Consider the following 19649-nt stretch of genomic DNA (forward strand, 5'->3'; position numbering starts at 1 on the left):
GATGCACACCATAAATATTGTGGAAGGCCAACATTTCAATCCAGATTGTCAACTATTAGCCACATGCGATGTTGTATCCCTGTACACGTGTATTCCACAGCAGGAAGCTCTGATGGTAGTAACACGGTGCCTACAACAGCGACCTGCTCCGATGCAAGTACCCACCGAATTTATTGTTGCATTACTACGTATAGCGATGACCCAAAACTTCTTCGTGTTCAAGGACAAGTTTTACATTCAAACTTCAGGAGTAGCTATGGGGGCTCCCTTTGCTCCTGATGTGGCAATTTTATACATGGCAGCCTTTGAGCAAGATACTGTACTCAATCAGATCAACCCATTCAGAGACCAATTGAGTCTCTGGATGCGTTACATCGATGACATCCTCCTGATATGGCACGGAGACCTACAAGAACTAACGGCGTTCTTTGTTTGGCTTAATGAGCAATCTCTTTTCCTAAAATTTACCATTCAGTCAGACAATCATCGGATCGATTTCCTAGACCTCACCATCTATGAGGAGGCTGGTGTATTACTCACCACTTTATATCGAAAACCGGCTGAAAGAAACTCCCTTCTGCACTACGAGAGTCACCATCCACGTGCCCTCCGAGACAACCTCCCCTTTGGGCAATTTTTGCGCATCCGCCGCAATTGCTCCAATAAAGATCACTATTTCACCGAGTCTGAAGAACTCAAACAGAGACTTTTGTCCAGGGGCTACCCAAAACAACTAGTCAAGCGTGCACGGAAAAGAGCCTGGTTCTATCCTCGAGAAGAACTGTTGACCCCTAAAACCGACAGAGATGAATCTGAACAGAAAATCGTGTGTGTCACTACATTCAACACCGCCAGCAATAAAATAAAAAAGATAATAAACCATCACTGGGCCCTTATCTCTGATGATATTCAACAAAGTGACTTGCCCCTTCATGCTTTCAAAAAGGCCAGAAGCATCAAGGACCTTGTTGTACGTTCCTTCTTGAAAACACCGGAGGATCCAACTATCCAAACAATGTGGAACCTGCCTCCCATTCTGGGCCACTTTAGATGTGGTTGCTGCAAAGCCTGTGCCAGCACCATTCAAACAAAGGAATTCTCACACGGAAGACACAGAATTGTTATGAAATCTCATACCAACTGCAACTCTGAAAACATCATTTACGCCATCTTGTGCCCATGTCAATTGATTTATATTGGCCAGACCCAACAAAAAGTGAAAGCAAGGATACTTCAGCATATGAGCCGGATCAGATGCAAAACCCAGGGTGCTCCGCTAGTTGACCACTTCTTATCAGTAGGCCATACACCAGAAAGCCTCAAGTGGTTAGTCATAGAGAAAGCGACACTGGGTCCACGGGGAGGCAATATCTCAAACATCCTTAACACCCGGGAATTAAAGTGGATATTTACCTTTAACTCCATTGAATCTGGGCTAAACGAACATGATAGTTCATTTTCTCAACTGGCTATTCTACCTTGATGACTTTTTCAATGATATTGTCCTTGTATCCATACTTAGAATTAACTATGAGCCTGACATTACACTCTGTCTATCAGCTAATCTACCTGGTATGATGATTCAATATGTTTAGCATGTAGTTAAGACATCAGTAGCCCAATTTTGCACCGACGCGCAGCGACAATGTGTATATGGCCTTTACCCACGTGTGCGAGGTACGCCACTCTCACAATGTTGCAATAACCGTGATTATATGTATATTATCAACCATTAGTACAGAGCTACAGTGGCCTATACCCGCATGTGTGTGGTACGCCATGTATTTTGAGCATTGCCAATAAATTCAGTTAGGGTGTCCAAGATCTGGACCAACTGTGTTGCGATTACGGTGATATTATCCAGGAACCATCTTTTATGCAACAACTAGCATTTGTTCCCATAAATAAGCATCAGAAGAGAGTGACAGTGGCTTATACCCACGTGTGTGAGGTACGCCCTGTATGAGAGCACCCAGCCAATGCATGTAGTGTTATTTAAGTTATGAGAATAATTGTTCGTGGGCACGGTGCTATTATTCACCCATTTACATTCGTGCCATAGCTAGTGCTCAGCTTGCTATAAAGAATAACAATTGTCTGTGGATGTTCACATTTATCCCCTAATCGATGCATTCACTCATATGCACGTAATCTGCTCCACCTATATGTACCCAATTGCCTATTTTTGGTTTGGCTATCAATACCTCCATCCCGTTACCGGATTCCATCCAGTCGCTACGTCATTTTTGAATATGTTATTTCAGTCACCTTTAATGGCTACATCAAAACTTTGCACTAACCCACCAAGCGCTATGGGGATCAATCAGTATATGTGTTTCCAACAAGTGCCTGACTGTATGCAACTCACTAACTCATCGAGTCTGTCCACCATGCCCATTAATCACGTGACGTGTAACCTTGACAACGTCCCTGTAAGCGGAACTCTGCTTCGCCATTCCCCCGGCGAGCAGTGAACGGCTCCGGATTAATTCCTCACCCCGGTAAGCGCCAGCATTTCTTTGAGTTCATGCGTTCAGTCCGCGCCTTCCCAGCAGACGAGTAACGCTTTGCATACTCTCTTACCCCCTGATCCAGTCCTGCCACGTACTCGACGCCACAGCGCGAGTGCCTGCTACCCCACGCCGAGAGTTGAAGCAACACGGCTGTCGGGTAAGTCTCTAGATTGGTCTTTGCTATTGTTTTTTGCTTTTTGCTCTAACCTTCCCGGCCCTGCGGGGACAGCTTTTTAAAGGCTCTCTCTATACTTTTTTACATTTAGAGTTACTTTCCCGTCTGATGCTTCTACGGACCCCCGACCAATAATTCATTAGGCGGTTCCGAGTGATACCTCGGTAAGTCCCCTACCATGCGGTGATTTTTGCACCTTTTGTAAAATACACTATCAGTATAATAAGAGCCTAATTTTAATTTACAGATCGACTACCGATATCTACCCTCCACCTAACGGGCCCCTTTGCACACCACCTCGGTGGTAAGTTATAACCTCTTCAAGTTAGACTTTTTAACCGGTATATTTGGTATCCATGGATTGGATTGTATAGTGTCGATCAACATATTGGACCTGTACGTATTAGCGTTTGTTGCTAATTCACGTATAGCTCATTGGTATTTTGGATGGGTTGCCCAAGTGCGGTGAGACCTATCTTCAGACTGCTTCCCTCCTTTTTTGTGCATAATGATTTCGATTGAGGATTAACAACACATCTTTCACACGTCTTTGCTGCGATGTGCGAAAGGAGATTCCACCATTTCTGCTTCAGTAGATGCCGGTAGTATGGCCAAGGTAGAGGGAGGCAGAGAGTAGTCTTCTCAGAGAATGATGGAAGTTCAGTCAGTGGTTGATGTAGGTGGATCCTTGGTTGTGTAGAGCCTTAGTTGTGTGGGTCAGCAGCTTGAATTAGCATCTATTCTGTATGGGGAGCCAGTGGAGTTGCCTGAGGTGAGGTATGATGTTAGTTCATTTGGGAAGGCTGTGGAAGAGTCTGGCTGCTGCACTCTGTTTGGTCTGAAGTCTCTGTAGGAGGTGTGTGGTGATTTCTACAGAGAGGGTGCTGCCATAGTCCAGTCCGCTGGTGATAAGGGCCTGTGTCACTGCGCATCTCATGTATAGAGGTGATGAAGATCTTACGTAGCATGCGCAGACTGAGGAGGCAGGCGGAGGACATGGCGGTCTTCTGTCATTTGAATTTCATGGTGAGCTTTTTGTAAATTATGATTCCAATGTTTCTGGTGTGGTTGGAGGGAGTGGGTGCGGGTCCTAGGTCTGATGAAAACAGGAGGCATTCCATGTGTTGCTGCTGTTACTGAAGTTCAGTACTTCTGTCTTGTCTGTATTCAGCTGCAGGCAGCTATTCTTCATCCAGTCAGCAATGCTTGTGATGCATCCGTGGAAGTTGGTTCTGGTGGTAGTGGGGTTGCCAGTAAGTGAGAGAATGAACTGGGTGTCATCTGCATAGAAAATTATGTTGGGACATTGGAATCTGATAATGTTGGCCAGTGGGGTCATATATGCCCTGGGGGAGACTGCAGGTGATCTCCTTGTGTGTGGAGGTGAAAGGTAGGAGGCGGATACTCTGGGTTCTTCTGGTGAGGAAGGATATGATCCATCTAAGTGCAGCCCCTTGGATGCAAATGTGATGATCCTTGTGGTGGGATACGGTGTTGAAGGCTGTGAGAGGTCGAGGAGGATCAGAGCTGCTGTTTCTCCTCAGTTGAGGAGGGTTTGGATGTCATCGGTGGCTATGATCAGGGTGGTTTTGGTGCTGTGATTACTGCAGAAGCTGGATTAGAAGGCATCAAGTAGCTGGTTCTGCTCCGTGAGTTGGTTGTTGATTTTCTTTTCCAGTACCTTCATTAGGAATGGAAACAGGGAGATTGGACAGTAGTTTTTGAGTTTACTGGAGTCGGCGGAGGGTTTTGTGAGCAGTGGTCTGATTTTGGCATGTTTCCAGGTGTCTGGAAATGTTCTGGTGTGGATAAAGGTGTTGAGCAGGGGTGTAGTAGAGGTTGAAAAAAGTCTTGAAGGCTGCCCTATCAGAGTTGTCCTTGCTGACCCGCCATCTCCTCTCCCGCTGTTTGCTGTCTCGTTTTGATGTTCTGAGTTCTTGGTTGTACCAGCTGGCCCTTTTGGAGGATTTTCTCTGGATGTTGCTCTTGATAGGGATGATGCTGTTGGCGCAATTGGTGATCCAGGCATTGAAGTTCTTCACTCCCTCTTCGGCGTTGGGGGTGGTAGTGGGGTTGAAGGTGTTGAGCGCGTCCATCCAGCTGGTCTCTAAGATTTTGCCCCAACTCCAGTGGAGGTGCTGGTCATCTTGGGGGCAGCTTTGTGGGGCTATAGATGATGGTGTGAATGATGGAGTAATCTGCCCATGTAAGTACTGTAATGTGCCTGTATTTGATGTGGTTTCTGGAGGTGAAATCGGGGGTCCGGTATGTGTCCTGCAATATGTGTAGGGTTGTGGATAAATTGGGTCAATCCAAGGCTGCTAATACTATCGATAAATTGTGCTGTGTTATTGTTGTTGGGCTCATTGATATGGAAATCGACAAAGTCCTTGGAGTCTAAGGCTAAGGGTGCAATGAAGTCTGCAATGGTGTTGCAAAAGCAGGAGTGTGGCCCTGGGTGTTGGTATGCGAGGGTGCCAATGATGGTTGTCTTGCACTGTATGGTCAATTTGTGTATGATGGCTGTTGGTGCGGTCCTGATGAGTGATCACTGTGACAATGTCTGTGGCGGATAAGGGGCTGAGCGAGGTCTCGGTGAGGAAGATGATGCAGAATGCGAGGGTGTAGATGAGGTCCCATAATTCGGTGGAAGGCTTGAATAGTGAGCGTGTGCTGAGAAGGGGTAGGTGTTTTTGTTCAGGTGGTGTCTTGGGCATGTTTGGGATGGGGCTGGTCGGTAGGCTGGTGTGTGTGCTGTGGAAGGTGAAATGACAGTGGGTGCAGGTGAAAGGTCCTACTGTGGAGGGTGGGTCAGCGATGGGTGTGTTTGTTGTTTTGTCCAGGGTCGAGCGTGTAGAACTCAGCAATAGTGTATCTTCTGGGGGGGCCAGTGGGCAAGGGGTCATGTCACCTGGCATGGTGCAGGCACAGGTGGGTGCATATGGGTTTGCCTTTGGTGGCGAGCAGTCCACCCACAGCAGGGATCCACTGCAGGGTAACGCTGTGGCCTGCATTAAGTAGGTCATGGGTTAGACGGGAAGAATTATGTTAATGCTATTTATGTGAAATTATTTTATAATTCATTTTTTCTCTTTGGTCATGTAGTTGTAGATTTTTTTCTGTGTTTTATTTGAGTTTAATCATTTACTGTGGGTTGTTGGGTTTGTAGGAGGGTAGGGATGGAAGATTTTTTGTAATTTCTTTTTTATCATTTTTAATAGATAATTTATTTTATAAATTGAATTTTATTATTTAATTAATTGTGTACATGTTTTTATTTATAAATTGTGTAATAGATCGATAGTAAATAAGTAATTAATAGTTTCACCTGTTAATTAGATTGCTGAATATGCAAATTAATTCATTTTAAAAAAATGATCCTTATATTCTTTAAATGATTCGTGCTTTGATATTTTATATAGTAATTATTTTGTATTTTTTATTTATTGTGTGCTAATCATTATTTTTAAGGATTTGTTTTCTTTTTTGTGGGTTTTTGGAGCAAGGTAGTAGGGTGGAAGGTGTTTTAAATATAAAGACATGTGTTTATATCTATATACTTAAATGTTTTAATTTTAAATAATTTTTCATTCATTTAATTAAATCTTAATTTTCAAAAAATTATCCCAATTATCTAATGTTAAAAAGAATATATATATTTAGTATATTTGTTGAAATTGGAAATTTAGGAGTGGGAATAATAAATCTGACCCCTACTGTTGGACTTGGCCATTTCTGTAGGGGCATACCTAAGCTTTCCGTTTTACCCTTCGGCTTTCTGAACCTGTTTTTGTTAGCTTTTAGGGCTCTGAGCACTTCACCACTGCTAACCAGTGGTAAAGTGCTTGTGCTCTTTCCTCTAAACATGGTAGAATTGACATACACCGTATTGGACAAATGAATTTACATGTACTTTCTTGGTAAACTACATGTGCCCAGGGCTTATAAATTAAATGCTACTAGTGAACCTGCAGCACTGATTGTGCCACACATTTAAGGTGACCGTTAAACATGTCTCAGGTCTGCCATTACAGTCTGTGAATGCAGTTTTTTGTTTTTTTTTTAAAAACTTTATTGTGCAAAAAACATCATTACAAGTATGGGCCTACAACCACCGCTAGAACATTGAAAGCATTTATGCAAATTCACACAGCAGCGACCGCTCTCCAGTGGTTCGACGTAACACAGGATACCGTTTCAGCACCACAGGATGTCGGCAGGATACAGAAATTTAGATTTTTTATAAAAGAACGAGAAAGAAAAACAAGAAAAGAGACTCAAGGCGAAAAGCGTTCTAGACAATGTCAAGCTCCGAAGGGGGGGGACCCACAGTACCAAATAACGAATCAGGCGGGTATGAAAGATAGTCGGGGGGAGGCAGTGGGGAAGTCAGACAATAGGAAAACAGGAATAAATTGTTCCAGGAACTCCCTGATCAGGGGGAAAGTGGAATGTCCAAAGTGTCTTCGAAGGGGGGTGTGCAGATGTTCCCTCGGTAGGCGTTCCACTGACCACAAATTTTGCTCCATGCCCTAGGCTTGCCCCTGGCCAAATATACCGTCTTATCTCTAAACATGCACCAGTCCATATTCTCCTTCCATACCGACACCGTGGGAGGCCGTGGGGAACCCCACAACTGCGCAATATCTCTTTTTGCAATCATGTTCCCCAGTGCCGCCCACCGGGCCTGGGGCACGTTGTAATCATTCGGCTCCCACACATTCAACAGACACCTACGCGCCTCAGGCAGCAGAGCAACCCTGGTCACACATTCCATGACCGCATGTACCCGCTGCCAATACGCCGCCACCTCCCGGCACTCCCATAGGATGTGGAGAAAGGTGGCACTCATACCACAGCCACGCTTACACAACCCATCCAAGGAAAAACCCATTGCAACCAAACGAGGACCCATAACATACACATGATGAAGAATCTTGAGCTGGACGAGACGGAGACGGGCAGGAATGGCGACCTCTTTTGGGGAGGATAAGGCAGCTTGCCAGTCCTCGTCGTCCAACTCCAACCCATCTCCGGTCCAAACCTCTCTGAGACGCACAAGGAGATCTGCCCGGTTGTTAATTAGTTTCTTATAGATCAAGGAGATCGTACTATCGGGCAGATGACCATCAAGGATACGGTCCTCGAGTGGGGAGGATTCAGGAACCGGGACATCAGCTGTGAAGACAGACAGCAAAGCGTGGCGAACCTGCACATATCTGAAAAACTCCCGATCCCCCAACTCGTACTCACTTTCAACTCACTTTGAAGCATAGCATAGCAAAGGTCTTCACCCAAAGATCACCCACTCTACTGATACCAATCATGTCTCAGTTCTCAAAACCTTTCGTTGTCCAGGGGCATCCCAGTTGTTCAGATGCATACAATGGGGTCGCTCGCGTCAATCGATCACTCCATCCCATGGCCGCATTCGCATCTTTCCACACACGCACCGCAATCTTAGTGGGTCCCGTCAGGTTCCTCCCCGCCGTCCGAGAGTAGAGTACTCTATTGAAGTTACCACCGGGCAACTGATATTTGTCCATCTCGAATGCAGGAGCCGGACCGGGCCCATACGTAGCATGGTTGATGGCGGACAACTTGGCGGCCCAGTAATACCTCCTGATGTCCGGAAGCGCAATGCCCCCGTCATACCAGGGGAGAGTTAGCTTTGCAAGAGCGATGCGAGCACGACCATCCCAAACAAGCCTCCTCTGCAAACCTTCCACTTCCCGAAAGTACGCCGCCGGAATAACATCAAAAGAGTTTTGGAGCGCATAGAGAAAGCGAGGCAGAGACATCATTTTAAAAAGTGCCGCTCGACCAAGTGGCGACAACGGCAGCCTACACCACCGAGAATGATAAGAAATGCCTCGGGCCAAATGTCTGATCTCCCTGACATAGGAAGACTGGACAGCGGGCATGAGGATATAATCGAGCCTGGATAGACTCCCATGCGTGCCAGAGTGAAAAGTATTCTGACATTGCGTCGGATGCATTAACCTCCAGCAGTCCACCAGACCAAAGGTGTCTATGAACCCACCGAGCCAAGATTGGGAAGAGGGAAGTGTTCTGGAAGGGTGGCGATCCAAACCGCCTGAAAGCACAGAATTAAAATCCCTGTCCATGAGGAGAAGACTGTCAGGGAGGTCCAGCATCATCCGGCCAACATCCGAAAAAGTGGAGGTCTGGAGACCCGGGGGAACGTACACTGTAACCAAGGAAAGAGTCTTACCCTCCCACCTACCAGTGAGGGTGGCGTAGCGCCCTCTGTCATCAAGGATAACGTTATCAATCTCTATAGGGAGAGAAGACCAGATCAAAATACCAACCCCTCTGGAACCAGTGGTGAACCGCGAGTGGGCAACCAATCGGTAACCCCACCTATTTAAAGCATAGCACACGTTTCCCACCAAGTGCGTCTCCTGCAAGAGTACCACATCAGGAGACAAACGACGCAAATATTGCAGTACAACACCCCATTTTATACGATCCCCCAATCCATTGACGTTCCATGATACCAACCTCAACCCACTACCCCCCATCCCCACAAGAGATGCATAGGTCACCCCACACAGAGCCGGACACCTGAAGCAAGGAAAAAACCAATATGTTGCCTTGAGAGAAAAAGACACAAACCCAAACACCCCATCCCACCCCCCAACCAACTCCCGTTACAACTCCCCCCTCCCTGCACCCCTGCAGTAGACCAAGAAGCCACCCCAACATGCAGTGTGCCTGTCGCCCTAACAACCCCATTCTACAAAAAGATCCCGGAGGAGGAAAGAGGCCCGCCACCCAGACGTGGACGGCAATGAAACATAATATAAAAAGAAATAGAACCCAGCTGAGAGATGTCCAATGTTCGGAGGTCAGGGACCAAAAAGTCACTTCTGCGTAGGCTCGCCACCTTCGGCACTGCCATGGTGCCCCGTTCGATCGCCTCGGCCAGGCAGGGAGTCCAGCTAGTCACTAACATTGTCTGGCCGATCGAAAAAGAAGGTCCGCTCCTCATACTCCACTCAAAGCCTAGTAGGGAAAAGCATTGCATACTTTAAACCAAGGTCCCGAAGTCGTCGTTTTACACCCTGAAAAGCCATCCTTTGTCTCTGGACCTGTTGAGTAAAGTCTGGGAAAAAATTGACAGAAGAGTTTTCAATTTTTACCGGACCATGCACTCTCGATGCCTGCAGGATCGCATCTCGATCTCTGAAGTGGAAGAGTTTTGCGATGATGGGCTGCGGTGGGGCGCCCGGCTTGGGCTTACCACCCGGCACACGATGTGCACGCTCCACTGCGAAAAACTTGCTGAGTCCAGAGGGGGAAAGATGCTGCAGGACCAGATCCTCGACCAGGAGATCCATCGAGTGAGGCTCGGGATTTTCTGCAACTCCTATGACGCGAATGTTGTTGTTTCGCGCCCTGTTCTCTAAATCCTCCAGCCGGTGGGACATCAAGTCATTGGCCGATTTCAGATTGCCAAGTTCTGTTTGAAGTTCCGACACATCGGCCGTGAGGCTGGAAGTCTTCAGGTCCAATGACTTCACTTTCTCATTGGTCTTGGACAGGTCGGCCCTGATCAAGGTGACATCGATGGAGACCGTGTCGATTTTACGAGCAAGAGCCTCATATTGCTGGCCGATGGTCTCCTTCATATTGGAGATGGCGCCCATGATGTCCTGCAGGGACAGATCAACAGGAGCGGGTGGGTCCTCTTTGGCATCCTCTGGGGTACGACTGGAGAGTCCGGGGGATCCTTTGGGCTGAGTGTACCGATCCATAACATTAGTCTGGACCAGTCCCCCACGAAGAGCTGTCTTTGTCTTCCGCTTCTCAGCGTCACCCCTGCCAGCCATGGTGGAAGATGCGCCCCGGAGGGGCCCGCGAGACCTGGTGAAAATGGCCGCCGACAGGCCGGGCACCAACAGACCACAAAAGCCAGCTGGTACGGTCAAACAAAATCACGAAAGTGATCCAAAAGGCTGTGAAGTTAAAGCAGTGCTTGCAGTAGACGGAGGCTGGACTGGCTCCCAGCCGAGGGATACGATCTCTCAATCAAACCGTGCCAGGATCCAGAAATGAAACCGAAAGTGGTGATGGGACTACCGAGGAGACCCCACTGCCGTTGTTGTTCGACTCCGTCCCGGATCCACAAATCGCCCAGTCCCCGGCTCGCCTCCAGGTGGGCCCAAGAAGTTCAGATCGACGTAGTTTCGGTTGCCCGAATCCGATTTAAATTCTGAAAAGAGTTATGAACTCAGCCAAGGTTCATCTCAAAGAATCCGTCCGAGAAATCAGGATGAATTCAGGATAGATTGCGAAGGGTGGCGAGGGTCCGGGGAGCCCTGTGCTCACAGGACCATCTTGGATGCGCGCTAAGCTCCTCCTCCTGTGAATGCAGTTTTAAGCTGTGATCCCTACCTGGCAAGATAAACCTTTTGCCAGGCCCAAACCTTCATTTTTAACACATATAAGTCAGCCCTAGGGTAGGCACTGAACAGCTCAGAGGGCAGGGTGTGAAACATTCTACCGTTTGTTACAATGGCCCTGCCTGAGCACTCTCACAATGAGGTTGGCATTAGCCTATTGTGACCCAAGGCAATCTGAGGCCAGGGAAGGGAGGCAGGAAAACCTCTTCAGTACACTTCTGCACCTGTTGTAGACTCTGTCAGGAAGGACTGTTGTGCTACTGAAAGGGCTGTTAATCTGCTGGCATGCTGTCCTAAAGCATTGTTTTCCCTGGTCTTAATTTTGGTGCTGCCCCATATTTATGCCACCCTTGTAAATATAGTGCAGCATCAAAATCAATGTTTGTTGCAGCAGAACGCCCACTGCAATACCCAACTGCCCACCCCTATCATGCTAAGTATAGCGTGAAAGGGGGCCTTATTTGCAAGGCAGCGTTAAGCCACCTTTAGTGGTTTAACGCTGCCTTGTAAATAAGGTGAAGTCTGTATCAGGCAGTGTTAAGCCACCTTAAGTGGCTTAACACTGCTTTGCAAATAAAGTGATGTTATGGTGGCGATAGGGGCTTGTAAATATATCACCAAAATACAGAAGGGAGCACATGGATGTGACCTCACCAGCTCCTCTGAATAATGGTTTTCCAGGATGCCAGTGCAGTCTCCATCCTCTCTGAATATCTATGAAATCTAATTATTTTGTTTACGTTCTTTAGCCGTCCTCCATTTCCCTTTCTCATACTCTCTTCCTCCACATCCCATGGGTTTCACCTTAGGTGAGGAGAAGGGTGGGGGGTGTTCAGAGGCCGGTCACTGCTCTAAAGAATTCGAAGGTAAGCAACCAGAACCTGACCGGTAAGCCCTCACTCTGATGATCAATGGGAGGCTAGGGAGAAGAAATTGAGGAGAAGGGTCCTGCAAAATTTAGACCGCCCAAGTGACTTACTGTCTGATGAAAGGCTGGTCCTGTGTCTGAGACATGGCGGGGTTTAGTGGGAATGGACTCCTATTGAACACTAGTATTGTTTACAATTGGGTTTATTGGCAGTGTTATAAATTACATGGAGAAGAATGGCATGTAAATGCAGCATTATGTAAGATGGTATGTAGAGATGACATTATGATAAATTAGGATATTTTGAAATTCAACTTAAGTGCTATATAAGTTGGCTTTACACCTAGCAATATAATATGATATATTAACCCCAGTACTGGGAGATAAAAGAGTGTTTTCATACCTGGGCTCACGTATTTAATCTCACTTTTGTAACAGATGGATTGTAAAATCCATGCTATTTTAAGAAGCTGCATGCATATTACTGAATCTCTATCTAGTGTGTGAGCTAGCACTGACGTTTAAAAATGGCAGAGAACATTATTTCACTGAACTTATCAGTACTGCTTAAGCAAAGGGGATGTCAGATGTTAACAATTAATCATTTAATGCCAACGTAAATAGTGAATGGGATTGCATGTAAGTGGCATAGCCCGTGATGTCCCAGACAGGAGATTTATTTTCTAATCTGTTTCCCAAATTGGGAACATTGTTGTTCTTCTCTTCTGCCTCTGCTTCTACTGATCAAAAAAAAATTGGTAATTTGTACCATCAGTCTGAAAACAATTAAAACCTATTATTATAGCCCTATAGCCCACCGTAGAGGGCTATACCGGCTATTAAAGGCCCTCTCCAGCGATAAAGGCCCCGAGCCGAAGGCGAGGTCCTTTAACAAGGGAGAGGGACTTTAATAGCGGTATAGCCCATCTACGAAGGGCTATAAGGCTATTAGAACATTGTCACTAGAGGACAGAATGTTCTAACAAAAAAAACAAAGCCTTTTGGGAGCGTGAGGGGATTGGAATCCCCTCAGGTTCCCTGAAGCCTTTGTTCACAGCCAGAGCTGTGAACAAAGAAACATTGGAATGTTGGAGCTCCGGGTTTATACCAGCCATTATAAGCCCGGAGCACTCCATTGTTTTCAATGGAGCTACCAATGTTCAAATATACAGTATATTAAAGGACTGGGCGATTAGGTAACTGAGTTTGTGATGCCCTCACTCAGCCTCTCAAAAGCACCTTGGCACACACAGGAATATCTCCCAGGGACCTGTACACACTGCTCTTTTGTGAGAGGTGAGCCAGGGGACATGGCGATTGTCTGCACGAACATGCATTTCAGCAACAAGTGTGGCCTCCCCGGCTCGCCATTGCTCCTCTTACCAGGGGTGCTTCAGGGCCTTCTCACAGGTGAACCTCTTCTTTGGGTCTTTTGACAGCAGATTACTGATGAAGTCCTTAGCTGCAAACATAAAAAAGAACAACAAATATGAATGTTTATTGGTGTTAATGTTCTTACAGCTACATCTATGATTACAAATCAAATTTTAAATGGAAAAATAACAAGCATTTGAAAAGTGAATAGGGCTGCCTGCGTTGGTCACAAGCCTTTTGGCTTTGTCATCGCTTGTTTTGTATTGTTATGGATTTTGCAAAACTTTACTGTTGAGGAAGCTGTACATCCACAAAATACATTGGTTAAATAGAAAAATATTGTTGGTCTCAAAATCACAAATTGCCAAAGTAGTCTGCCACTTATGGGAACTACTTTGTGTATGGATGTGTCCCCTGTGGAATGGCTAAATGCCTTCACTCACAGCAAAGATAGCCAATTGCTGAAGTGGGCTGACCCACTGCCCATGCTGTGTGCTTTATTGGGCAGAAGAAAAATGACATGCTGTGGGACTCTATGTGTCACAATGTTGTATTCCAGTTAATCATTTTAGAACCGTAGAACTCAGCAGTAATGCCACTTAGAATGTGTGTGGGAATCAATCAAATGACCATTATCCTCCCAACGTCTACCTTGTAAAAGCAGAGACTGTCTCTAGAATCCATAGAGGGCATCCTCCAGTGTTGGACACATTTTTTTGATTTCCCAAAACAAAGCCAATAGGTGATGATTCTGGAATGATTTGACTTGAGTATGAGAGGACAATCAAGAAAGAAAGCACACATCACTGCAATGTATACTCCAGATGCTCTGTGTTAATATGACCCTCTTGGTCACGAACAAAAAATGTGCTACGACCTCTAAAATTCTCATATATTAGGGGAGCTTAGTAAACTGTCACGTAAGCAGGTAAGAGGAAACAATGAATGTGCACTGGATGCATGCATACCATTCCTGAAGGTATATGTAGGGCAATCATGAACCCTCCGTAGGGCATAATGCATCACATTGATACGACGACTGCTGAGAAACAATACACTCATGAGAAAGGCCACAGTATTGCAGAAATGCACACTCCATACAAACAACACCGCAGCGTGGCCATACCAATGACTGATGTGTGCTGTCCAAATGCAGGTTGTGTATTTATAACTGAGAGAGCGCAATTTGAATAAAATGTATATCCGAGCCATATTTACAAGCATATCGTATAACGTAGGAATGAAATGTATACTGTAACGTGAAGTTAACACCTATAGCATATAATTAACCGATGTAATCAGAAGTAATATAGGAAATGTAACTGTATTTACTCTATAACATGCATTAGATTTAGAAGGCCCGTATACGTAGTGGGCTAATGTAGAAATGTGTAGGAATGCTTATGAACTGAAGAACGTGCAAGGTAGAATTCATGTACGTGTGTAACTTTAAATGGAGAAACGGCGAGAAATATAACATGGAGAGATGTGCAGAGAACATACATAACGATGTAACGAATGAGAATGTAAAGTTATATTCTAGGTAATTTATACTCTATGTAGAATGTATTCACTTAAGCAAACGATTTACTAAATGCGATTATATATAAATATGTGTTAAAGGTTATACTGTGTAGAAAGCTTTTTGTAAGAATGTTAGACAAGGTTTAGGTCATATGTGATTTTAACCTAACTGACCAAGGGTTCGCAGGAGTGTAGTCCGCTGTTTGTAATTTAGTGGGCTCACAGGAGTCGTGAATAGCCTTGATGTGAACGTGCGAGCCAAGGGGTCTAGTCTTTGTTAGATTTAAGGTGACAATGCTGGACGGAGTTTATGGCCTAAACGTGATAAGAGACGCTTGGAATTTGAGTCTTGTTTTGAAATGACCATTCACAGGACCAAGAAAGGTTATGCATATAGTCGTAAAGAGTAAAGTTCTGCTGAGGTGATAGACTTTTGCTCCGAAAGGACAACTGATATGTCAATGAAGTCACCAGCAAGAAGACGAAGATGGCGCCTAAGGAGAAGGGTCAACTTAACGGACGACGGAAGGAGATGAAGACATGGAAAAGAGCAAAGAATGAGATCATGGGGAAAGTCCGCGGTGGGCGTCGAAGGGGCGTTCCACCCACACTGTGATTGTGTATTTTAGGGACAGCACCCTGGGGAGAAAGCAAGCGAAGAGGGGCGAAGAGCTCAGAGCGCAGAACAGAAGATCAGAGCGCAGATGACTTGAGCAGATGTCCTGAGAAGTCAGAGAGAAAGAGCAGAGCGCAAGAGAGCAGTAGGCCGAGGACCCTTAGAGAGCGGATGGGTAGGCAGAGAGGGTACTGCTTCTCGATAGAACTTACCATTAGGAGTTAAGAGAGTTTGAACTTCTTTGGAAGTCAAACTGCTGACACCTTTTTAGGTAAGGAACTTGCGAAGTAGGGATGTCACTTAGTACAGAGTAGGGACAGAATTAACTTGTCTATTCTTTTTAGATGACGCAACAGGACCACATTGTATCTATGCTTTAATCTGCAGATTTGGAACAGATTTGAAGGAGATTTGGAATTGACTTTAATTGTATTCTTTTGTATACTTATTGAATCTTATCCTGAGAGGATTGTATATGCTTATAACTCTGATTTTATATAAATACTTAAAACTTCATCAGTTGTAAGTGGTCATTCAGAGTTGCGTCAAGTTTATGGGGTTTATCTAACCTATGCGGGGTTTGTCTTTTACTCAATGACAGAAAACAACCGATCCAAATTGATGAGTGAGATTAATATCTAAGTGATCAAAAAGGGTATCAAAATCTCATTCCCCGCAGTTGGTAGCAGAGAAAGATGGTTTTCTTCTTGAGGAAGACAACCTAGGTCAGGTCTAGATTACCCCAAGGTCTCTAGTCATCGACGACCAGAAGAAGAATCCCTGCCGAAGAAGGTGCTGACGGTGCGTCGAGAGAAAAGCAGCAGAGTCGGTCGAGAGTGAGTATAAGGGTCATGCGTTGTAAGATTGCGGTATTTTATGTTGTACCTGTGTTGTAATGTCAAGCGGAGTTGAATGCCTGTAGTGTGATTGAGGGAAGGTTGTGAGCGCGCGCAACCGGATAAAATCTTAAGTTCAAGGAGAGCTTAAGTGGTTCGGGTGTATCGAACACCCAGAGTAATTTGTTCACCATTGAAAGGGGGTCATGAGGTACCATTGATCGCCCGACGGACCGATGATAGGGGGAGCGTAAGAGTGAGTGTATGAGTAACGGACGCTGGTCGTACGTTTACTGTGTGTAAGTAACCTATCAGTTAAGGCGATCGTCTGACCGTGAGAGGAAAGACGTTTCGTCAGTTGAGGTGACAATTACAGTTAGACTGTGGCCGTACAGTCAGAGAAAAGTGATCGCTTGGACGGAAGTAGTCATTTTTCAGCGTATGAATGAAAACGCATGCAAGATCGTGAGACGAGTTGAGAACGGAAGGGAATTGCTGCAGAGAGAACGAGTGACGTCAACGTAGGGCCGCGCTGAGATTGGTCGGTCAGCGTAGAGTCGCGCTGGGATAGGCCGATTAGCGAGAGTCACGTAGGGATTGGTTGGTTTGTCATCGAGACGTAAATAAGGAAGAGAGTAGAGGAAATTTGTAGATTATCGAAAATGAGGTGTTTTAAACGTTTAAGGGCGATCTTTAAGAGAGATAGAGGAAACTTGTATGCCGGAGAAGAAGCTCCACCAGAAGGCACACCAGCTTATCATATGGCAGTAAATGTAGGCTTACACTCGATATTATGGATCTCCGAGTGGAATAAGCTAACGGAAGGAAATAAGGAACTGACGTTTCCGAGATACGGAACGTTTAAGCTAGAAGTATTGAACCAACTGAAAGCAGTAATGCTTGCAACAAGACCTCTACCAAGGCCAACACAGTTCGAAGCCCTTAGTGCATGGTTTAGAGCAGGACACGAAAAGAGCGTAAAGAGACGCCAGGAAAGAGTGAGGCGATCGGTAAAAGCAGTGCAGGATGCTAAATGGGACGATGAAGCCAAAAAGTGGAGGGTGCAAAAGATAGAAGCAGACAAGCTGTACCCGATGCTAGAAGTTACGGGGGTAAAGAAACCTCTAGAAGAAGATGAGGATAGCGAGACAGAAGAGGATCTGATAGAGAGGCTATTAACAGATAGACCACCTCCGTACGGCGGAGAAGCCGAAAGTCCTGTATTACAGCAAGGGGACGGAGCTAGATGGGGGGAATATAAATCGCTCCCAGTATCAGAGTGGGATGCCAAGAAAGGTGAGGAAGTACCTCAATCTAGTTCCGAACAGAGAGTAGTAGGAAGATTCGTGGTCCAGAAGGTGCCAGAAATGCAGTATGCAAGGTCGTATCAAATGCCAGATGCTCTGCAAGTACCTGTTACCATAGGGCCTATAGTGTCAATCTATAACCCGGAGGGAGTCCAGCAGGAGGAACAGGCACAATGGGACAGGGAAAGGCAGAGATGGAGAATAGGAATAGGACGATGAATCCCCAGAGGCAGATACTAGCACCAATGAGTCGGAGTACCCCACTAGATTCTGCAACGTGTCCCTGGTTAGAACAAGGGGGCCAAAGAGGACAGATGGATTTAAGGGGGCCGAAACCGAAATCCTATAAGGAATTAAGGGAATATTTGAGAGAATGGGATACTGCCGAAGAAACTGAGAATAAGAAATTAGAAACAGGAGCAGAATGGAGTGATCAGGATAACGGGATCCTCTCTCATTGTGGAGCTGGCGAAAGCAGCCCAGAGTGGGAGAGAGGGAGTCAAGGAAGCAGAGGAGATACTTGCCATATTACCAGCGGCAATAGGCAAATGTGTAACGACAGAAGTACAGGGTGTGGGGAGGTGCCTCGCGTCACTTTTAGTGAGGGAGAACGAAGGACGCAGGAGTATCGAAATAGTTTCAGATGCACTCACCATGCCCCAGAAGAAAATGCGCGACATTGGAATCACGGGAGCATGGAGGGCCATGAAGGACCTTATCAATTGTTGAGCGACACCAGACAGCAAGCGAGTTACAATGGTTTAGAACAGCACGGTGGATCCTATATCGTATCTGGAGACACCGAGCCAGAAAGACGGAATGTAGTGATGGGGAATGGAGCAATGTTCCACCACACCCCAAGGGAAGATGGAAAGGCTTGGGATCTAGAGAGGTGGGAACAAAGAGATAGAAGAAAAACTCCTCATAACTCACCTGTGCTTAGACGTAGGGCGCATAGTGGAGGTGAAAGGGATGTAAGAGAACAACCTAGGACTGACGTACTGAGAGCTGAAATAAAAGCAAGACGGATTGATGTAATGAGTTTAAAATCAGACTTGGATGAGATAATTGATGGCACAGTGGCAATAGAAAGGTTAGAGCTGTACGAACCAGATGAAATACTGTTTTTATCTAAAGATGTTACTCGAAAGGCAAGGGCAGCTCATGAGAAATTATCTGAATTAGCAGACAAGTATATGATAGACATGTCACGAACTAAAGCCTTACAGGCCAACCATAGGCTGAATTGCACAGATCGAGATCTAGATGAGCGTAGGACGATTGGGCTAAGAGTACACATAAGGGAACTGATCATGTGTATTAGGATATGGAGAGATCTGGATAGATGGGAGGAAAAATGGTCCAAGAGGGGATCTGTCAGAAGGAGTGCACTTGTGAAGTCCCAGGATGGAGACCTAATGCGAATGGAAGCTTTCCCTTTGCGAGAAATCGCGAACGGAAACTACGTCCATGTGCCCTGGAATAGGGGGGATTTAGCGGCATTCACTAATTCTTTCCCCAAGCTTAGAGAGAACCCCGTGGAGTGGTACAAGCAGGTAGAGAGGTTCGTGAAGATCTCTAAGGTGCTGTGGATCGATTTGAACACCTTGTTCGATATCGTAGTACCCGGAGATTTGTGGACGGCATGCAAACTTAGTATCGAATGGCCCGCTTGTGAGCCTCCGAGAGATGCCCAGACAAACGGCCCATCCGATAGAGTCATGGAAAAGTACGAAAGAGTAATTGCATGGTTAAAAGAGAAAGTGCCAGTGCAAGACATAGACTGGGTTAAGATAGATCGAACAACTCAGGAACCTAAAGAGACAGTTCACGAATTCTACGAGAGATTGCTGAAAGCATTCAAACAGTATAGCGGGTTGGATGTCATGGATCCTAAAGACATAGGACAGTTTGTGTCGAAGTTTGTTCTAGGATTGAGACCAGACATAAGCTTAATGATACAACAGCATTTGATTTGTTGGCAGAACAAACCGTTAGATGAGATTC

At 45.8% G+C, this 19649-nt stretch overlaps 1 protein-coding gene across 2 annotated transcripts in view; it reads right to left on the reverse strand.

Moving 5' to 3' along the window:
- Window positions 1–19649, reverse strand: part of CAMK1G (calcium/calmodulin dependent protein kinase IG) — a 341561-nt gene that overhangs the window by 46237 nt on the left and 275675 nt on the right. For both annotated transcript variants that reach the window (XM_086923369.1, XM_086923368.1), the window contains exon 9: window positions 13369–13447. In XM_086923369.1, the coding sequence (XP_086779495.1) occupies window positions 13369–13447 (79 nt within the window). The remainder of the gene's footprint in view (window positions 1–13368; window positions 13448–19649) is intronic.

Source organism: Lissotriton vulgaris, chromosome 5, assembly GCF_964263255.1.
Source record: "Lissotriton vulgaris chromosome 5, aLisVul1.2, whole genome shotgun sequence".
NCBI lineage: Eukaryota > Metazoa > Chordata > Amphibia > Caudata > Salamandridae > Lissotriton > Lissotriton vulgaris.